This window comes from Haemaphysalis longicornis, unplaced genomic scaffold, assembly GCF_048455015.1.
Source record: "Haemaphysalis longicornis isolate Haplotype H1 unplaced genomic scaffold, Haemaphysalis longicornis Haplotype H1 scaffold_6, whole genome shotgun sequence".
Taxonomy (NCBI): Eukaryota; Metazoa; Arthropoda; class Arachnida; order Ixodida; family Ixodidae; genus Haemaphysalis; species Haemaphysalis longicornis.
In genome coordinates, this window is record NW_027526407.1 from 102,950,044 (window position 1) to 102,967,486 (window position 17,443).

The 17,443-nt window shown below is 45.1% G+C and overlaps 1 protein-coding gene across 1 annotated transcript in view; it reads right to left on the reverse strand.

Annotated features, from left to right (window-relative positions):
- LOC144141830 (metalloproteinase-like) overlaps positions 1 to 17,443 on the reverse strand; it is a 105,416-nt gene that overhangs the window by 52,573 nt on the left and 35,400 nt on the right. The window contains exons 7-9 of the mRNA XM_077673317.1: positions 15,576 to 15,647; positions 15,339 to 15,481; positions 1,881 to 1,930 (exon numbers count right to left, since the gene is read on the reverse strand). Of these exons, the coding sequence (XP_077529443.1) occupies positions 1,881 to 1,930; positions 15,339 to 15,481; positions 15,576 to 15,647 (265 nt within the window). The remainder of the gene's footprint in view (positions 1 to 1,880; positions 1,931 to 15,338; positions 15,482 to 15,575; positions 15,648 to 17,443) is intronic.

The following is a 17,443-nucleotide window of genomic DNA, read 5'->3' on the forward strand; positions in this document are numbered from 1 at the left end:
CTAAGATCGCATGGTAGAAAAAATACCTATTTTAATCGTCCTTGCCTTAAGAATGCAATTAGATATTCTACACGATATTTCATTAAATCAACGCGCAGATAACCGTGAGAAACATGAACATCCAAAAGCAAATCCGGAATACTTAGAATAAGACTCACATTAATGAACGCCGCAAAAATCTGTGAACCGGGCGCAATTGCAAGCAACCAAATGCATGGGCGCAGAGGTCGAGTGCCTATGGCTTTGATACTGACCTAAATGATTGCACATTACTAAACTCTACATAAGCAGGCACTCTATACTATTCGCGGAATATACGTGACAATAAATGTCTTTTCAAAATCTAATTCGCACGCGAGTTATTAAATGTTGCCCACGCTATAATCACTGAGAGACGTATTCAAAGTGATTTCAACTACTTCATTGACGTTTGTCTTTGTACACTAAGGACAAAGATATCAATCGTTCAACTTATTATCCGAGTTGAGACGGTTTAATTTGTCGCCTTTACTAAGTATGTATTGTTTTAAATTAGAGACAGGCCTATTTTCCTCATTCTTAAATACAAGAACACATGCTCGTAAAAAGCATTGGCCAACCGAACGCAATATTTCTAAACAGTTTATTTCATGCAAAACAAGCACGACACTCCATGCGTTTGTATTGTTCCGCATTCCGAACAGCAAAAATTGAGTGTCTACTGGCTGTATACATAGGTAAGATAAATGAAATTGCTGGACGAAACAAATCTTTGAGAAACACTTTTAAACGTTGCCACAATTTAAGATGTCCTACGTTTACGGACATTATGAACACAGCTTAATGAACACAACCCTCATGATCATCACTGTTACTTGCGCGTAGTGATACGATGCCCAAATGGGGTATGTTACTTAGGATGCACACTCCGAACACAAGATATGAAGTAAGGTCAGTTCTTAACCAAAATTCTTTGTTGTATTTTTGTTCGTTTTGTTTGCCAAGGCTAAGTGGGAAATGCGGGTCCTCATTCTTTCTACTAGAATGCTCAAGGCGTAGTTAACACTAAATTGTTTGAAGTAGTGTTTGTGAAATTATGAATTTTACGGGTGATTTACGTGTTTTTTTACCATAGTGAATCAGTCGCAGAAGGAAGACTAGTATGTCCAGCGGAAGAAAACCAAAAAACCTCAAACCACCCGCAATTATTTCACTGCTGAAGAAATAATACCCTGTTAAAGGGCATTCAGTTCAAATTCGAATTTTGCGCAGCAAAAGAGCTTGAGATTTTACACTTGGTCTTCTTTAGTGCTTTCGGCTTTGCGAATTCATTGGTGCAGGTAGTATTTTTAGTTTGCATGCTAATTAGTTGGCTATCAATACGAACCAGTTCCACAGTATTACTAAGAATTTTAGTGCTGCGGCGAGTGCCCCCACCCCCTCTACAGTGACTACTGCACCGCAGAGGACGTCGGCGCCACGAAAGTCTAATGATGTGTAGCTCCCGCCCACATTCGCGATCGCAGCCTGAGCTTTCTGAGTGGCTCTGCCTACACGCAGATGTTGCCTAACGGTGGATGCTTTTTGAATGCTTAAAAGTATGAACACAGCAACAAGGCGTTCCCACAAATGCTTAGGAGCTGTTTCTCTCAACAGACACCGCTGAAACCGCCTTTTTAACTTTGTAGGCAACCTCTCCTTTCGCAATTGACTTCAAATTGTGTGGTTTGATTTTCATATTTCACGTGGACATACAAAACCTCTGAAAGAAATATTAGCATGTAATTATAGGAATCGTTAGTCAGGAATGAATGTGCGTTTGCTCAAGAACATCCTAAAGGCATCTGCAACAGTGCTTTTTTTAGCCATCAGATGAATTTGGTGTAATTTTCTAGTTTTACCTTGAAGAGAGCTTTCATGCCGGGATCCTTCAACAGCCACCATGTCCAGGCTGCGAGAAAGAAAGAGATCGTTGTTCATCTTGCTCTGACCTTAATACCACGCTTTAAAATGGGCACTCGCTCACGGGGTAATTTCATGTATGATTTTGTCTTGTTTCCTCTATTACTTTTACCAAAACGTGACAAAATTGTAAAGTATTATTCACAAATTATCTGGTCTTCCGCGCGCAGTTAATTGTAACATGCTCAATTGAACTTGAAAATATACATTTTAGACGTATCTTTCCTAAGTACCCGTTTTTCTTAAGGAAGTTTGTCACGATAAAAGGCCTAGTTTACTGGAAGTTCTAGAAAACTGAAGTCATTGTCAGAGAAGATCTTCAGGCGGGCATGTTAACATGAATCGTAGAACTCCAGAGTCATACACCAAAGTAACGACGTGACACATACGTTGCTTCATCACGGGTCTACTGGCGTAGGCTTCACTTAAATCTTGACGCGCTGCCAATAAGGGCCACGCCCTTTTGCATGGCTCTGACTCCCAGAAACAAACGAACAACCTGCCATTTTCCCAACAACGAGGCCTAGCACCCGTAGTGAGGCTCCTTTAAAAAAGTCATTGACAACTTCTGCACCACAAACAGAATCTTCTTCTTTGACGTAAAGAGGGCGTCTGAGAACCTGCCGAATGCTGCTAGGCTCTAAAATCTCCAAAATAGCCACTATGGAGCAGAAGCCTATAGCCGCCTAAAATGAGCGCCGACCTGCCCAGATGGGACGTACAGACGCACACCATTCACGAAGAATGCGTAATAAATTCTGAGATATAGCGTCCGTGTATTCGATGGTAAACAACCGCTAAGCACTGAAGACTGTAGACAAAGCACGTGACAGACGAGAGCAGGGGCTATTTCTTATCAATTTTCATTTTATTCTCGGTACAAGTGGGAGGACCTGCTGAGTTGCGATGTCCTGGAAAACCAGCGTGGCCTGGTGACCAGGGCCATTCGAGCTGCAGCTGGCCATGGCATCACGGACAAGGGACGCCACCCACCATGGATGACCGACAAGCATCCCGCGCTCCTTTTTTTCCCATTCAACGGGAGCAATAAATGTTTTTCCTCCTGTTACTCCTCTCGAGACAAATATATTTCAACAGATACGCCAAGGAAATAACACAACCAACGTGCGCAGTGTACAATTACTTTGCCAAAAAAGGCCAGCTCCTTTGTGGTCAGTGATAGAAACGTCCTGCAGAGGCAATTACCACCCTTGCGCTGCATTTTAGATACTTAAAATCTCTCCCATGTGTGCTCAGGTTGGCGCACCCGCTGTGGTGAATAACGTACCTTGAAAATTTCCTGTTCTAAACTAACACAGGTTGACAGAAGTCGACACAGAACCTTCAAATATCTCTGGCAATAGACACCGGAGCAGAATATTTATCATGGGTACCGAAGTTGGAAAAAGGTAGGCAATTAGACCGCCCACACATATGCACAATATGAGGCCGTCTCGAAACCATAGCAAATATAGCGCGCGTCATCGCAAGCAGCACCACGTAATCTTCTCATTTGCTTACACTACTGAGCTTCTACCTAAGCGTAATTCAGAAATGCGCTTTTTGAAGGTCATTGACCAAACAAGCCATCTGCAGAAAGTGAACATGTTTTAGCTATTACGCCGAGGGGCCTAAGCAAACTGAAATAATGTATGCGAGCTTTATGACAGAGTCATACTGCTGCCTCGTCAGAGGCATATAATCAGATTCATCTTTCGCTGCTGTTTTGGGCACCAATATTTAACTGAGAGCGACCTCAGCGTAGTAATTTGGTGAAATATTTTATGGATGAGTGTCAGGATTCAGAGCGCTATCATTGCGTGCCATTTAATTACAAATAATACAGTGCTTGCAATCCTCCACCATTTTACCCTAAATTGAGTTCTATCTAAAGAAAACCAAATTGGTAAGTGTTCTTAGTAAATTGTTTTCGTTGACTTCTTAATGACAACCAACACCATCTCCAAGCAAGAAATTATCAAAGAAGACCTGCCTCCACGACCGTTATTTTACAGCGTGTATTTAAACGAATGAATTTATACCGAAATTAGGTTCCACATTTTCTTGATGGCGACAATACAGTCATCCAACAGCCCCTAGGCTGCCCAGTTGTATTGATGAAGACACAATGCCGGACATTAACAGTTCTGTGTTCGCTGTCATTGGACACGAAGTTAGACTGATCATGCACAAAAATTGAATGCAACTTTGAAAACCTGTACTGAGAACTGATTGAATGGATGAAAAACGATGCAAGCTAACTAAAGGAGACAAGAATTGTTGTGAGAAGACTGTTTGTAACGGTGGATATACTGTACCAGTGTAAGTACCGGTGCAGCCGGTCATGTTCTTTCGGCTCGGGAAGCCCCCAGAAACGCTCCAACATATTACGAACGAGGTGCTAGCCGGCATGAGGCACCACAACAAGCGCGTCAACCTTGGCAACCCTGTCTAAGTCGGCCGAAGCTTCTAGGATGTTCAGCTGTGCGCCCTCATTTCTGTGCCCTTTCCAAAGAGGACGTCACTCATCTTGCACAGGGTCTTTACGAACGAATCTACTAAGCGAGCGTTGTTTTATTAACATCTCATATAGCTAGCAGCCAGTATTTGATGTAACCTCAGCATTCAAGGCCGAAAATTTTATCTTCGTTGGCGAAGAACTGAATTTTTCGTTAACGTCTTCCAAATCAAAGTAGTTCTGCATGATCTCTTACTAGAAAACGACACCCATAAATATATCTATCGGTACTCAAGGAGAAAAAAGACATGCTATAAGACTTTGGGCTGTGTGTACAGTGTCACTACTTCATCAAAACATTTCCCCGAGTGGCAGAGCCGCTCAACCGCTGGACAATAGATAGCGCCCTATTTGAGGGAGCAATTAAGCCAGGGAGAAGGCCTACTCCTTATCACCACTCCTGGGAAGGGCTTGTGCCTGCAGAAACTAAATGTTATGGCAGTTTACTCATGCAGCAGGAAACGTTTAAGTGGCGACGGCTTACAGCGCGCAATCGCAGATTGCCGCTTCTGAATCTATGGAGACGACACTTCTTCCGCATCATGGTAGAGGTCTACCTAGCTACACAGGCTAGCGCGGAACCCGGACAGGTGCATAACGATTGATTACGTCGCAAATGTAGACGCCGCCATAACAAAGGCTTTCAAGCGTAACTCAGCGGCGTTCATGCCGAAGAGGTCTATCCTTGTCATGAACTGAGGCCCGGCAAGTAACGTTTTTTATTACCGCCTACTACGAAATATTTTAACGTACCACTGCAACTTGTGCTCTTGGCACCTTGGCGCATCACCTATACAAACAATATCAAATGGACGAATGCCCCGTAATAGACAAAACAACACCAGCACTGGAAAGATGCACACATGACACTTGCTCGTACAATCCATACAATATCCGACTAGCCAAACTTCGTTCCTTAAAGGGGAATATCATTAATCCGCTGCGCACTCGATGTGGCGCCCTCCGTATGGAGCTGCCTTTTCTGTGAGTGGCCGAAAATGCCACGGGAAAGGCATGCCGGGGTTTTCCATCTGGATATCGCACAATCACATTGTTCCGAAGATATCAGTCTGAACGTCCTATGCTCGCTTACTACGTTACGAGCACCGTACGGCTGGATTTTTTAGTCGCATAATACGTAGGTCGCTACGCAAAAGCCATCCCTTTATGACGAGACATGCGCAAGAGGTTGCCAATTCTTTTTAGGAGTGGACCCCCAAGCTGGCTCGCGACGATGCAACGGGCAAGCAGCTCTGGCATGCTGTCTGCCGCAACCTTCAACGCAGACAACCTCAGTACACCCCAAAGACCTGATACGGGATTGGCTATTTCCGATGAACCGAGCTCAGGGAAATAGTTCTGTGATGTTTAGGAATATTCCAAACCAAGTGTCCTCTAAGCCAAGTTGTCAGCGATGTTCTTGTCTCCTGCAACTACAGAACATGAGAACGGCGCACGTGGCCTGAGGTCGTCCATTAGGTTCGCGGCAAACCTTAATACTCAAGAAAGCCTAGCTCTCCTTTAGTTGCTCAGCATCAGAACAACGCATACTGATTGGTGGTTAATGGCGGAAATCACGTTCCCGAAATAGTTTCCATTATGCTTTGTATCCGGCACCCAACCTCCAAAGATTGTTATATATGCTAACAGCGGGACATCCATTTGTTTTGTTGGTGGTGAGATTGCTGTGTTTCTTCAAATGAAAGGATATATTCTGTGCGGTCCTTGCGGAGAATGATCTTGGTTGATAAGCCATGTTTTCGTGTCTGACCGCATTTGAGAGAAAACCGCTGTGCTACACGTGAATCTGTATAAATCGCGGCAGTCTGCTTTCGGCTGCTAGTTCAAACTTGGCGCTTTTTCCTGTTTTTTATTTAGAGCTTTGGTTTGCTTTTATCACCTTTATCTAAACACGAAATTGGCGCAGCTTGAAGTAGCACTACGAAGTTGGAGCAGGAGCTTAGCTGGCAGACCCGCTGCCTCCGTCGGAGACCAAGCGGTTGCACCTCACACGTATTTCAGAACTTTCCGCTGAAAGTGGCTGAAACAACTGCCCAAGCGGCCGTGGCCGATTGCCAATGTTTGGAAATTCCATGGGTTGCTATTGGCTTTGGAGCTATCTGCCACCCGCCCGTTCAGCAGCATGAATATTGTTTGGGCGTCAAGTAAACGGGGACCGGAAGTAGCGTCACAGGAAAACCCTATCGGAGCCCAAGCTTTGGACAGCCCATAAACGCGACCATAGACTATGCTTTTTCCGTGTGTTTACGGGGTTAATATGCCGATTTACGGGGTTAATACGGAACAACACAAAAAAACCTAGTTACAGATAGGGCTGCAGCACCGCGTCCCGAAACAAGGGATGTTCGAAATAGAAAATAATTAATAATAAATAGAGTGCAGTGTATTCAAAATATCGTGCAAGTTTGTGCTACACGTTTAGTAGGTGTGGGCCATTTGTGTGGCCTAACGGAAAGGTGTCTGGTGGAATAAGTGAATGTGCGCTACCGCGCTCCCTTAGTCCCCGCGGCTTCAGACTGGACGGACGCGTAGCTGGGACGGCTGCGTCTGTTTAGTAGCATTGAATATGCTTTTGTACCCCTATCGGCGTCTATGAGGTGTATTTTGGTTTTGGTGAGTGTGTTTGAATTATATCTGCCTGGTGGTATAACGTCGTTTTTTTACAGCGGCCGTGAGGAGGGGACTGTCCCTCTTCAACAACGTTAAAGGGCCTTTCCACGTGTACTGGATCCCTGGTCAAGCAGGCGTTGCAGGGAACGAACGCGCTCATCAGCTTGCCCGCAAAGCTCTCCTCCGGGCCCCTGTCGACGCTCGGACACAAATCCTTGTCCTCCCCCTCCGCTCCCCACCTTAGCAGATATTCTAAGCACACGCCGCACGTTCCCTCCTCTCCATTATGGGCTTACTCGTCGCGAGTAAGTAATAATTCGGCAGGCGCAAACATATACACTCACACACCCACTCGGCTCCATCTGTTCCAACGCACGCCAGACACCCCTGTACCACTCTGTCCCCACTGCCTTATTCCCCCTACCCAGGACCACATTCTGTGGGAGTGCCCCTACAACCCTTCCCAACTACACAATTACACCGGAGAGTGGCTGGCTGTTGCGGCGAGTCTCCAACAGCAACGGGAACTGGCGGCCGACGTCATCAGGGCCCTCAGCGGCTGCCTGGACCGAGGCGGCTGATTCGCCCCACCATCCCATGAATAATAAAGTTTCTATCGATCTATCTATCTACATTTCTATCTATCTACATCTATGAGTCCCATTTTACTTTTTCTGTGTGCGGTACTCCTGAGTTGGTGCTTGTTCCCACCTAAACTTGACCTGTCTTTTATAACGATTGGCGCGGTGTAGTGCTCAGTCGTGTTGTTGATTCATAGGAAGAATTAGGCGGTCACATACCTGTGTTTTTATTTGCGTGATGCCAGTTCTACCTATCTTCTTTCCGGCTTTGTGTTTCCAAACATGTTGCCGTCCTCCCCCTGATGGTTCACGACGTCCAGCATTCTTTGAAGCAGGACTGGTGTAGTGTGAGGAATATGGATGTATTAGGCTGGCATCATAAATGCGCACAATAAATGAACTTTTCGCTTTCCGCTCTTCGTGCCTTACATATAGGTATGGCCTGGCGACAAAGTAATCCCACTACTGCTCTGCTTATAAGTCGGTTTCGTTCGCTTCTGACGAGGCAGAGGTGAGCAACGACAACATTTGATTTTGATTGATTGTAGGGTTTAACGCACCGACGCAACGCAGGCGATGAGGCGCACCGCAGTGGAGGGCTCCGGATTATTTTTGACCACCTGGGGTTCTTTGACGTGCGCCGAAATCTCGTACACACGGGCGTTTTTGCTTTTCGCAGCAACGGCAACAGCAACACCATACCCACTTTATAACGAATGCGTTACGTTTGTAGCGTCGCTTGGAATTGCCACTTTTCTTGGTTGCGCCTTAAAAATATAGGGTATTGAAAGGTCAAAGGGATCCACAATTAGCTCCAGGCTGGCATAGATGTCGTGCGAAAAAAGACGTGAAAGTTTCTGCATTCCCAACCCAATGTGTAGTACGTTGGCTTGCAGTTTCTGATCCCGTTATGGACGGTGCTGGATATATTTTACTAGCGCGAAAGACGGACTACAAGAGTAAGAGAATCACAGGACGAAGTAGCGTTCGTCCTGTGATTTTTTACTCTTGTGGTCCGTCTTTTGCGCTAGTAAAATGTACCAAGTATCTGATGTCGTGTTGTTAAAGAAACAAACTTAGGAAAAAACCTTGCAGGCACGACTATTTTGTGTTGCGCTTAATTGTTTGTGTGACTACAGTAGGCACAACAAAATAACACGGAACACTGGTGTGATACTTGTCTTTTGAAGTTTGTTAAACTTACCTTGTGCGACTGCCTTACCACATTTGCGGTAAAAGCCCGAAAATTTATTCATAACGAACCAACTTCTATCGCAAAGTGTAGTATTGAAAAATAAATAGCCCAAAATAGTGTACGTTTAATACTTCCAGAGTGAGAGTTAACAAGCTAAAACTTTTGGCTGAATATATTCACACGTGCATGCGTTAAGGATGGTGCCAGGTGCTGCATTTAGTAAGCGCCGTGCATTTACCATTGTAGTGCACGACTTTGTTTCCGTATTAGAGGTGCAAAAACATAAAGGTATTTCCCGAAATCAAGGTGCGGATAAAGCAGAGAGAACAAGTCTGCCAAGCTATACCATGCTACGATAGTGCTGATGAACTACATATTTTGGTCTTCGCAAATCGCCGAAACACCTAAGGAAAAGGGTGTTGTTTTCATTTAACTAAATGTTTTTCTTTTGTAGGCATCTGAAGCAGGTAACTGAAGCACGGATCGTTTCGTGCTTCATGATATTTTTCATTGGTGACTGCAGAACAGTATACCTCTAAACAGACTAGGAAAGTATGGTGCCGCGTCAGCAGAAAGCTAATAGTCTACTACTGGCTTCACAAACAAACATACAAAGCTACTAATGGCCACTGGCTACAGAACCTAACTACTGCCATCACCACGGATCAAATTGGGGCCGGAATGAGAAGCGGAACGAAAGTAAACTCGAGTCTGACACTCCGTTTCCGACACGAGGAAACGGACTGTCAGAGGGTGTACTTATGGCGAGCACACCTGCGGGTCTACAAACCTGTCCTCATTCAAAGCCATAGTGGGAAGTGCAAACCGCAAAAGGTATGATAATTGAGTTCGGTTTGGATTAGCGGTGAATAGAACAACGTCTCGGGAAGGGGAGCGTGGCTTCGTGGGCGGGTGGGCAAGGGGGGGGGGGGGGGGGGGGGGAGCGGCGCTCTTTACAGGCGAGGCATCAAAACAACAGTGACGGCGAGGCAGTGCCAGAGATGATGCCATTGCCGGGCAATCCGCCCTCCTCCTCGCCGACGCTACCGCGTTTGGGGCGCAGCCACCTCTCAAGCCAGTAACTGCTGCCAGAGGGCTGCGCACTAATAGAGAGACTGGTACTGCAACTGATTGAGGTCATGTATCGCAATGAGAAAAAAGCAGTTTTGAATGTCGTTGTAAAGGAATAAAGGGTGTGGGTAAGTACATTTCACTTGTCTCTGGTTTAACTCTTTGTAGAGCCACGTGTGTAAATTTAAGTGACGTCGCATGGGGGATCGTTGCGGATGTTGGTTACAGCATCGCAGTCGAACCCCCGCCAAAGCGTGGATTTGTGCCAATTTTAAGTCTACTATAGTGTTTGTGTTTTACTTTCGTGTAAAACTTGTGAGCAAACCTGTTTCTATTCTTCCCACTGTAAAGTCACGTTTCCCATTGTAAATTTCCTGTGCCTAAAGAAAAGTAAGCAAAGATATCTGGTGTGGTATGGTCCTCAATTGGTTTCGGGAAGTCGCGTAGTTATAGTTCCCAAAGTTGATGCGGTTCGTTTGTTGTGCCTGGCGGCTTGATTTCCGTTTTATGCATGTCATTGTGCAAATACCTATTCTGTGCTCGTGAAGTAAATAAAGTTTTGTATTCTGGCACGTATAAAGCAGAAATCTGGCCGTGATACAATCACAGAATCGGCATTGGCCATAAGGACCGGACAGAAGGCCACAAATGTGCTTGCGAATAGCATGGGGTCTACGCTTAGGGGTTATAATGGGAATATCCTTTTCCCAAGCATCGTCCAATATTGCCCTTCCAGAGCCAGCTAATACTATAAAATATATAAAGCTGAATTGTAAAGCGCAATACCACGGTTGCGAGAAACCAAACGGCGTGGTTTTTCTTTCTTGAAATTGTGATTATTCCGAAATGTTTGCACAGCTACTAAGTCAAACAAGTGCTGACATCAAGACCGGTTGACTAAATCAAATTTCTGCACGTGAAAGATTCTTATATAGGTAACTTTAGAGTTAGATTCTTCTGTAATGTTTTCGTAACTCTAGCATGTAAGGGCTTAATTTTTATTCTAGCATGGATTTAATTTTTTTATTTTGGGTTTGAAGTGTCATCTTCATATTATTGCGTGAGCATGGCTTGTCGGCAAGACATGCCAATGCGACAGGCCTATGCACGCCTGCATATAGATGGAGATGTCAGATGTGCTTTTCGCTGTTGATTTCTGTATCCAGAGTGATATAATATTATAAACGAGGGCCTGCGTGACGAGGGGGGCCAATCAGCCAAGATCTCTTTGCGGCATCGGTCTGTCGAAGATATATTTGCACTGTTGCCTAGTGAGGTGCAAGTGGAAGCGTTGCAGGCTGCCCCAATTGTTTTCAATCTGCCTAAATTGAAACCTTCGTTATGCGTTTTCACCTTCAACTCTGAAGCTTTCGTTAAGAAGTGCGTCCTATCTTGTGGGAGTGACTTGAACCTGCTAATTACAGAATCAACAAAGCATCTGGTAGCTCATAGCAAGTGGGGTAACCTTACAATCGTGTAGAGCAAGAAAAGGGCGTACAATAAAACAAATAAAAGGGAAAATACTTATGACGCCTGCAATGAGAGTACGCAAATTTGAGCTTAAGGGGGGGGGGTAATTGTAACGTTGCACATTTAACCCAATACCTTGTGTGTGGAATTAACACAGGCAGGTGAAAGAGCGCCTCACTCACCGTAATAAATGAAGGCAACCACATAGTCATAAAGCGAATATCAGCACAGTAATCTTAGGACATATTCGCACCCCCGCCAGCACGTTCTTGATATAGTGACTATATCTACGGTAAGCTGTGAAACCTCACCTTCAGCAGCAGCCCTGCAATCCCGTCATTACCGGAAGTTCACCTAGGATTACGCAAGCGAACACAAAAAGAACTCTCGAAGAGTAAACGAGCATGCCTGGCCAAAATTACCTCTAGTCGACGCTACTGAAACACTTACTACTCGAATATTTAACGAGGCAAACGAAGTTCTGGAGGCAAAGGTTACGACGAACCCAGGTAATGACATACTCAAAAAGGCATTAGCCATTAGCTGTGTGGATGTCGTTGTCCCGTGACGGTGAGACGGCAGATGAATATGAATAAAGGCACACACTCTTGGAAACGCTCCTGCTGGAAGTAGCCCTTATTGGAAAACATTTAATTTGTGTGAACGATCTGCAAACAAGAGGTGGACGGATTTGTTTGTTCTTGAGAGTCAGAGGTGAGAAATTTTATTGATAGATATTTAGACTGCCCGACGTTTTAACATTTTCGACCTCACCGTCTTTCATCCTTCCGAAATGTATGCGCACTGCCCATTACGATGCAAGAACAAAAGTGAAAGTTACAATGAAGAATGACAATAGTTTGGGTAAAGCAAGTGCGGAGACTAATAAAAGCAAGAAAGCGCAAAAAAAAGGAACCAAAGAAGCTCGCTGTTCAGACATGAACGTAGACACAGAGCCAGTAAATAAATACAGACACGCGAATGCGACAGCACTCTGCATGCAAATGATGAGTGAAGTTTCCGATCCCGCTGGATACATGGAACCTCGGCCTTGAACGGCTTCGCTCTAATGCAGGTGAGCACACCGTGAAAAGTAATATAGGGCTTTGGCGTTTTTACTAGTGAGATGTCTTCAGTGACTCACCGAACTTTTTTTTACCCGCAGCAAGAAGTTTCACTCTTCATTTGTTTGCCCATTGCCGCCGAGTTGGCTTTGTAAATTGTTTTGAGTGCTTTGTTGCCAGCCACCGGTTACTCAATGTTCTCACACTTTTCCTCAAAGCGACGCATTCCTTACGACTCTACCATCTATTAATTATATTCTAATAAGTAGGACTTATTGACCACTGGCAAAGATTGTTTTGGGTCATCATGCGTTTATCGTGGATGTGATTCGATCCCCCGCACCACGCACCAACTGTTTCCGAAAGAACGGCGCGATAACGTCGGAAATAATAGGCCGCCAAATATGCAGAATATGGTAACTTTTTACGCTGAAACTCAGTGACGAGGCGTCAGTAAGAAATTGGTACGACAATATTTACAAGCATCCTTAGTATAATTAAATTTCGCCCAACTTTGTCGTGAAGTTGCTTCTGACGATGCCTGCATAGAATCAAGATGGTGCAGCAACGCAAGTTCGTTTACGTAGATCCACTCAAGAGATACCAAGCCAGATAAAAACCTTTTTTACTGTAACATTTCGTTATGACGACATGTCGAAGGCGCACTCTTCTTCTGAAGTTTTAAGTGGCAAGCATGTTTTTTTAAATACGTTTTTTTATGTTTTTTGCCATTTTTAGGCAGATGAGTGTATTGTGCCCGCTGCAAAAAGCGGAGCGCCCGTTTAGCCGACCACACGTGCTCAAACGCGCAAACCTAAAGTATATTACCAGATGCCCAAGTGTCTCAAACCCAGGTTTATCAACTCTACAGGGTTTGCGTCACTCTGTTTGACAGCTCATGTGTTTGTGTGTTTGTATGGTGTGATACGTTGCATAATTTCGTTTCATCAACTTGTAGCAGCATTGCGTTAAGCACTGCAACTGCGATCTACACCATCTATTAAAGAACTGCGCTTCGACTGCGTCATGTCGGCTTACAGGTACGCCAGAATGGTGCCACATTCCTGAATATCCCGCCTTGATTGTCTGATTTCTGCCGGCAGCGTGGGAAACCTCGTGACAGCGGAGGAACATAACCAGAATTAGCGGACGAGGAAGCTAAGAGCACCTCTGGGGAGACCTAGCATATAATTCATCGGGGCATTTAGGTATCCATCGTGCTTTAGGGAAGAAAAGTTGGCTCTATATATTAACAACTTCAACCTTAATAAATTACTTCTGCCACCTCATTTCCTTCCACTCACGTGACATTGTGCTACATTTTGCAATTCCAGTTCATACTTTTTATGATTTTGGGAAGCTGGCAGATCCCCGGCAAATTCCCGAACGTATGGGGCAAATACTCCAAGCAATGTACGTGCAGCGATGAAAGGAGCAACGACAGCAGGTTTTGTTCCTCCGCTGTTATCATTCCGAAATGCTGCAGTTTTAATACGTTTAGCTGCTACTGTCGACAACCGGGATCCATTTTTTGTGTTTTTGCTTAGTCTTTAGAGCGGCGGCCATATTATTGACAAAAAACCACGGCGCCTTTTTGCATAAAGGGGCAGTTTAGAGCAACCAAGCTCCGAGTAGAATGAACGTTGTGGCCCTTCACGCCAACGAGGGGATGCGAAGCTACATGGTCTTCAAATCCAGATGACAAACAAGAAACAAGGAAGTGTGGAGAGCACGACACACGAGGACGACGTTCTCTCTGTCGTCCTTGTAATTGTTTGCACTGTAGATATTAAGACTATGGAACACCAACTCGCCCAAGCATCAAAGTTAAGAAGGTACATGGTCTACTGTTGTGATCACGGACATGGATGTTTGCTGATCACCTGAAGCTAAGGGACTGAAGACAGGTCAGAGACACAAATCACTAAAAAGGCTTCAGCCACATCACCAAAAAGGTCGGCAGCGAGCCACTGATTACGTCAGCAGCGTAGGCCCTTTGGAAGCGATGGGCGATGCAATTGGAGGAACATCAAAGAGTGAACGACGATAGCCAAAAAAATGTGTAGCTAAGCCCGCTTTAGTGTTTTGCTCTAGAAGTAATTGTAATTCATTTTGGGTTACCTTTAGCAGCGGTTCTCATTGAGCAATCGATGAACAGACTCCGCAATTTATGGCAATGTACGAAGCACACACTTTCAAAACCTTTATCCCGACCATTTCAGTGGAAGTCTTTATAACACACGGGTCGCTATATTCAACCAGTGTTTCAACGCTGAATATTGCAGGCCATTTCAGTAAAAGCGTAATGTTGTTCATGGAAACGAAGGGGATGTTTTTACAGGTAGTAATTACCATAATAAACGGGATAGCAAAGGCAGACAAGGCAGCTGCGATGTCCCAGGTACTTCACGCACACCAACATAAGCGAGCGTCTTCATCTTCCTCCATAGCCTATACTGCCGCTTATCCCACATGGCGCATACCCGCAGAGATGGGTTGGCCACTGGTTCAGTTTATCACCAGGAGCCAAGGGAATGCACCTATGACAATATTCTACTAATATTGGCTTCTGTCTTTTAAACCTTCTGCACTGTTTTTAAATGATATTTCTTTTCCAAGTTGACTCCGTTTTTTAGCGGCACCGGAGAAGTTCAGGTGAAACAAAATGGGGAGTGAACGAGATATCGTGGAGAAAATTTCCAAAGAGTTTTTATCGTCGCCTATGCGAAGCCGATGAGTATCCGGGTGGCTATGCTGATGAGCTCAAGGCGAAGTCAGCCGAAATGGTGGTGCTTACAATTCTTAAACCGCCATTACATTAGCAAGGCCAAATTGAAAAATAATTTTGGGCAAAAGTGTAATCTCACCCAGTAGTAAAGTACACAAGGTCATATTTTCCGTATGAACTGTTGCGTTTTTCTACGTATTTTACCAGTTTGTACAAAGTGTCCAAAGCGTTAATTGACGTATCATAGTATATCCACTGCATATATTCTTGTTCTTGAGTTCTCTGAACACAAGGAAAGGTAAAAGACAACGGTGGTGCGCTGAAACATCATTCGAGGTGCCTTTTTTGTGAAAAAGTGGTCTGGCCGTGAGCTTACCGTGGTAACTTCAATGGCACGGAGCTTTAAGTGTATCTCCGGTCTTGTAACAGTCAGATAGCGAAGTCTCACCTGGAAACGCAGGTCATTCAAGATTGTGAAACTATTGAAAAAAAATTTACAGCCTCTAAGTTTCTACTGGGAGTACTGGCAATATGAGAGATATTGCCGAAATGATTTTTATACAAATATTTACAAACTTAGCTATCATCCAGGACAGTGATTTGAGAATGTTGTTACACCCCCGGCTGCACCCGGCTATCGTATTACTTGTTTGAAGCGTGGGCGTCGTCTGTCCTCAGTAGAACCGCAAAACAGTTGTTTATTTGAGCGAGGGTGTCACCATCGGTTCAAAAATTCGACTATGCCTGTTTTTTGACACATATTGGTGTTCCACTATCATCATCAACAACCACATCCCTCTAGGTATACTGCCAGAGAAGGGCCTTTCCCGTCGGCCTTCAACCGCTCCTGTGTACCACTTACTAACTATTGATGTGTGCATGCAGAGTTTACCTAAACATGCATCCTCGAAATTAAAAAAACTGCGCCACGTGGCACAGCAACGATCATGGAGGACTGAATTAGTTATATTTCGCAGTAGCTTGGTTAACACATCAGCAGACTGTTTTGAAACGAATTTCTGCCTATTCACGAGTTTATGTGAGCGACATGACATCTTCAAATAGGATGAGTCTCAACACAAGGAGATCACAAGCTCACCATGGAGCATGCAGAGCGACTGAAGAAAAGCGCCCAGCAACCAGCACATGGCGTGACACCAACCGGGACAAACATTGGGCACACTCTCGTCATACATATTAGTTAGAGGTATTTTACAGTGCAGGTTAGTCGAACACAGCGCATTACGTACGAGCCTCTAGAGTCAAGCCGAATTCAATTTTTTAGAACTACATGCTCGTATTTCAGCATGCTGTGCTTAATAGCAACAACGATGCCCTGAGCATCGAGCGAGCCGCTGACGTCATCAAGCAAGGATGCTTTTTAGAGCAGCGCCACTCCAGCCCCATGCAAGTGATTTTCAGTCGCGAACTCTTTTTGAGCCTGTAGTATGATGTAAAAATTCAGAGCCCTTCCACCCCGTGAAGTGGGATGGCCAGCAAAGCTGCGGTGCCGAACTTCAACGTGAGGTTTGGCTGGGTCGTAGTAAAGTTCAATTGCATGAAGCTAAGCATGCACGAAGCAAAACACGTTTGTTTGTAATTTGCGATTTAGCATTGTTCCTGGTTATTAACTGAAAGTCCAGTCCTGTCCAGTCACTGCTCCTCGCGCATGCTCAGCCCGGCTCTTCCCGAGCCACGTGAAACGGCTATCAAGCGGCTCCGACACAGCGTTAGACTTGGCTACTGCGCAATCGAGGCGCACACCTGGGCCCGCGCCGGCGCCATTGCGTCTGCCGCGGCTATGACGCAACACCATCCAACACAATCCACTTTAATCCAATCCACTCCATATCCAATCCAAGCCAAGCCAATCTAATCCAATCCAATGGCCCTCGCACTTGCGCAGAACGGCCCTTCACGGCACACGCAAAACTGCTCAACCTCGGCTAGTGTAGCTTACGCTACAAAACACACAGGAATCGTGAGTAGAAATTAATTATAGCGCGGGTATGGTAATCACGGTGCATGCTTTATGAAGGCCCTAGGACCTTTTTAATTGTGTGTGATTTTTTTCATGCCCCGGGGGTGTGGCGCGCAGTTTTGCGATTCCGGGGATCTGAGTGGGCTCCGCAACGTGGCGCTACGCTCGCTAGCGATTCCTGTCTACATCGCTCTGGGACCGGAGACGGTCTGCTGGATCCTAGCCATTTACAGCTTTGCTGTAAAAACAGATGATTTCATAGC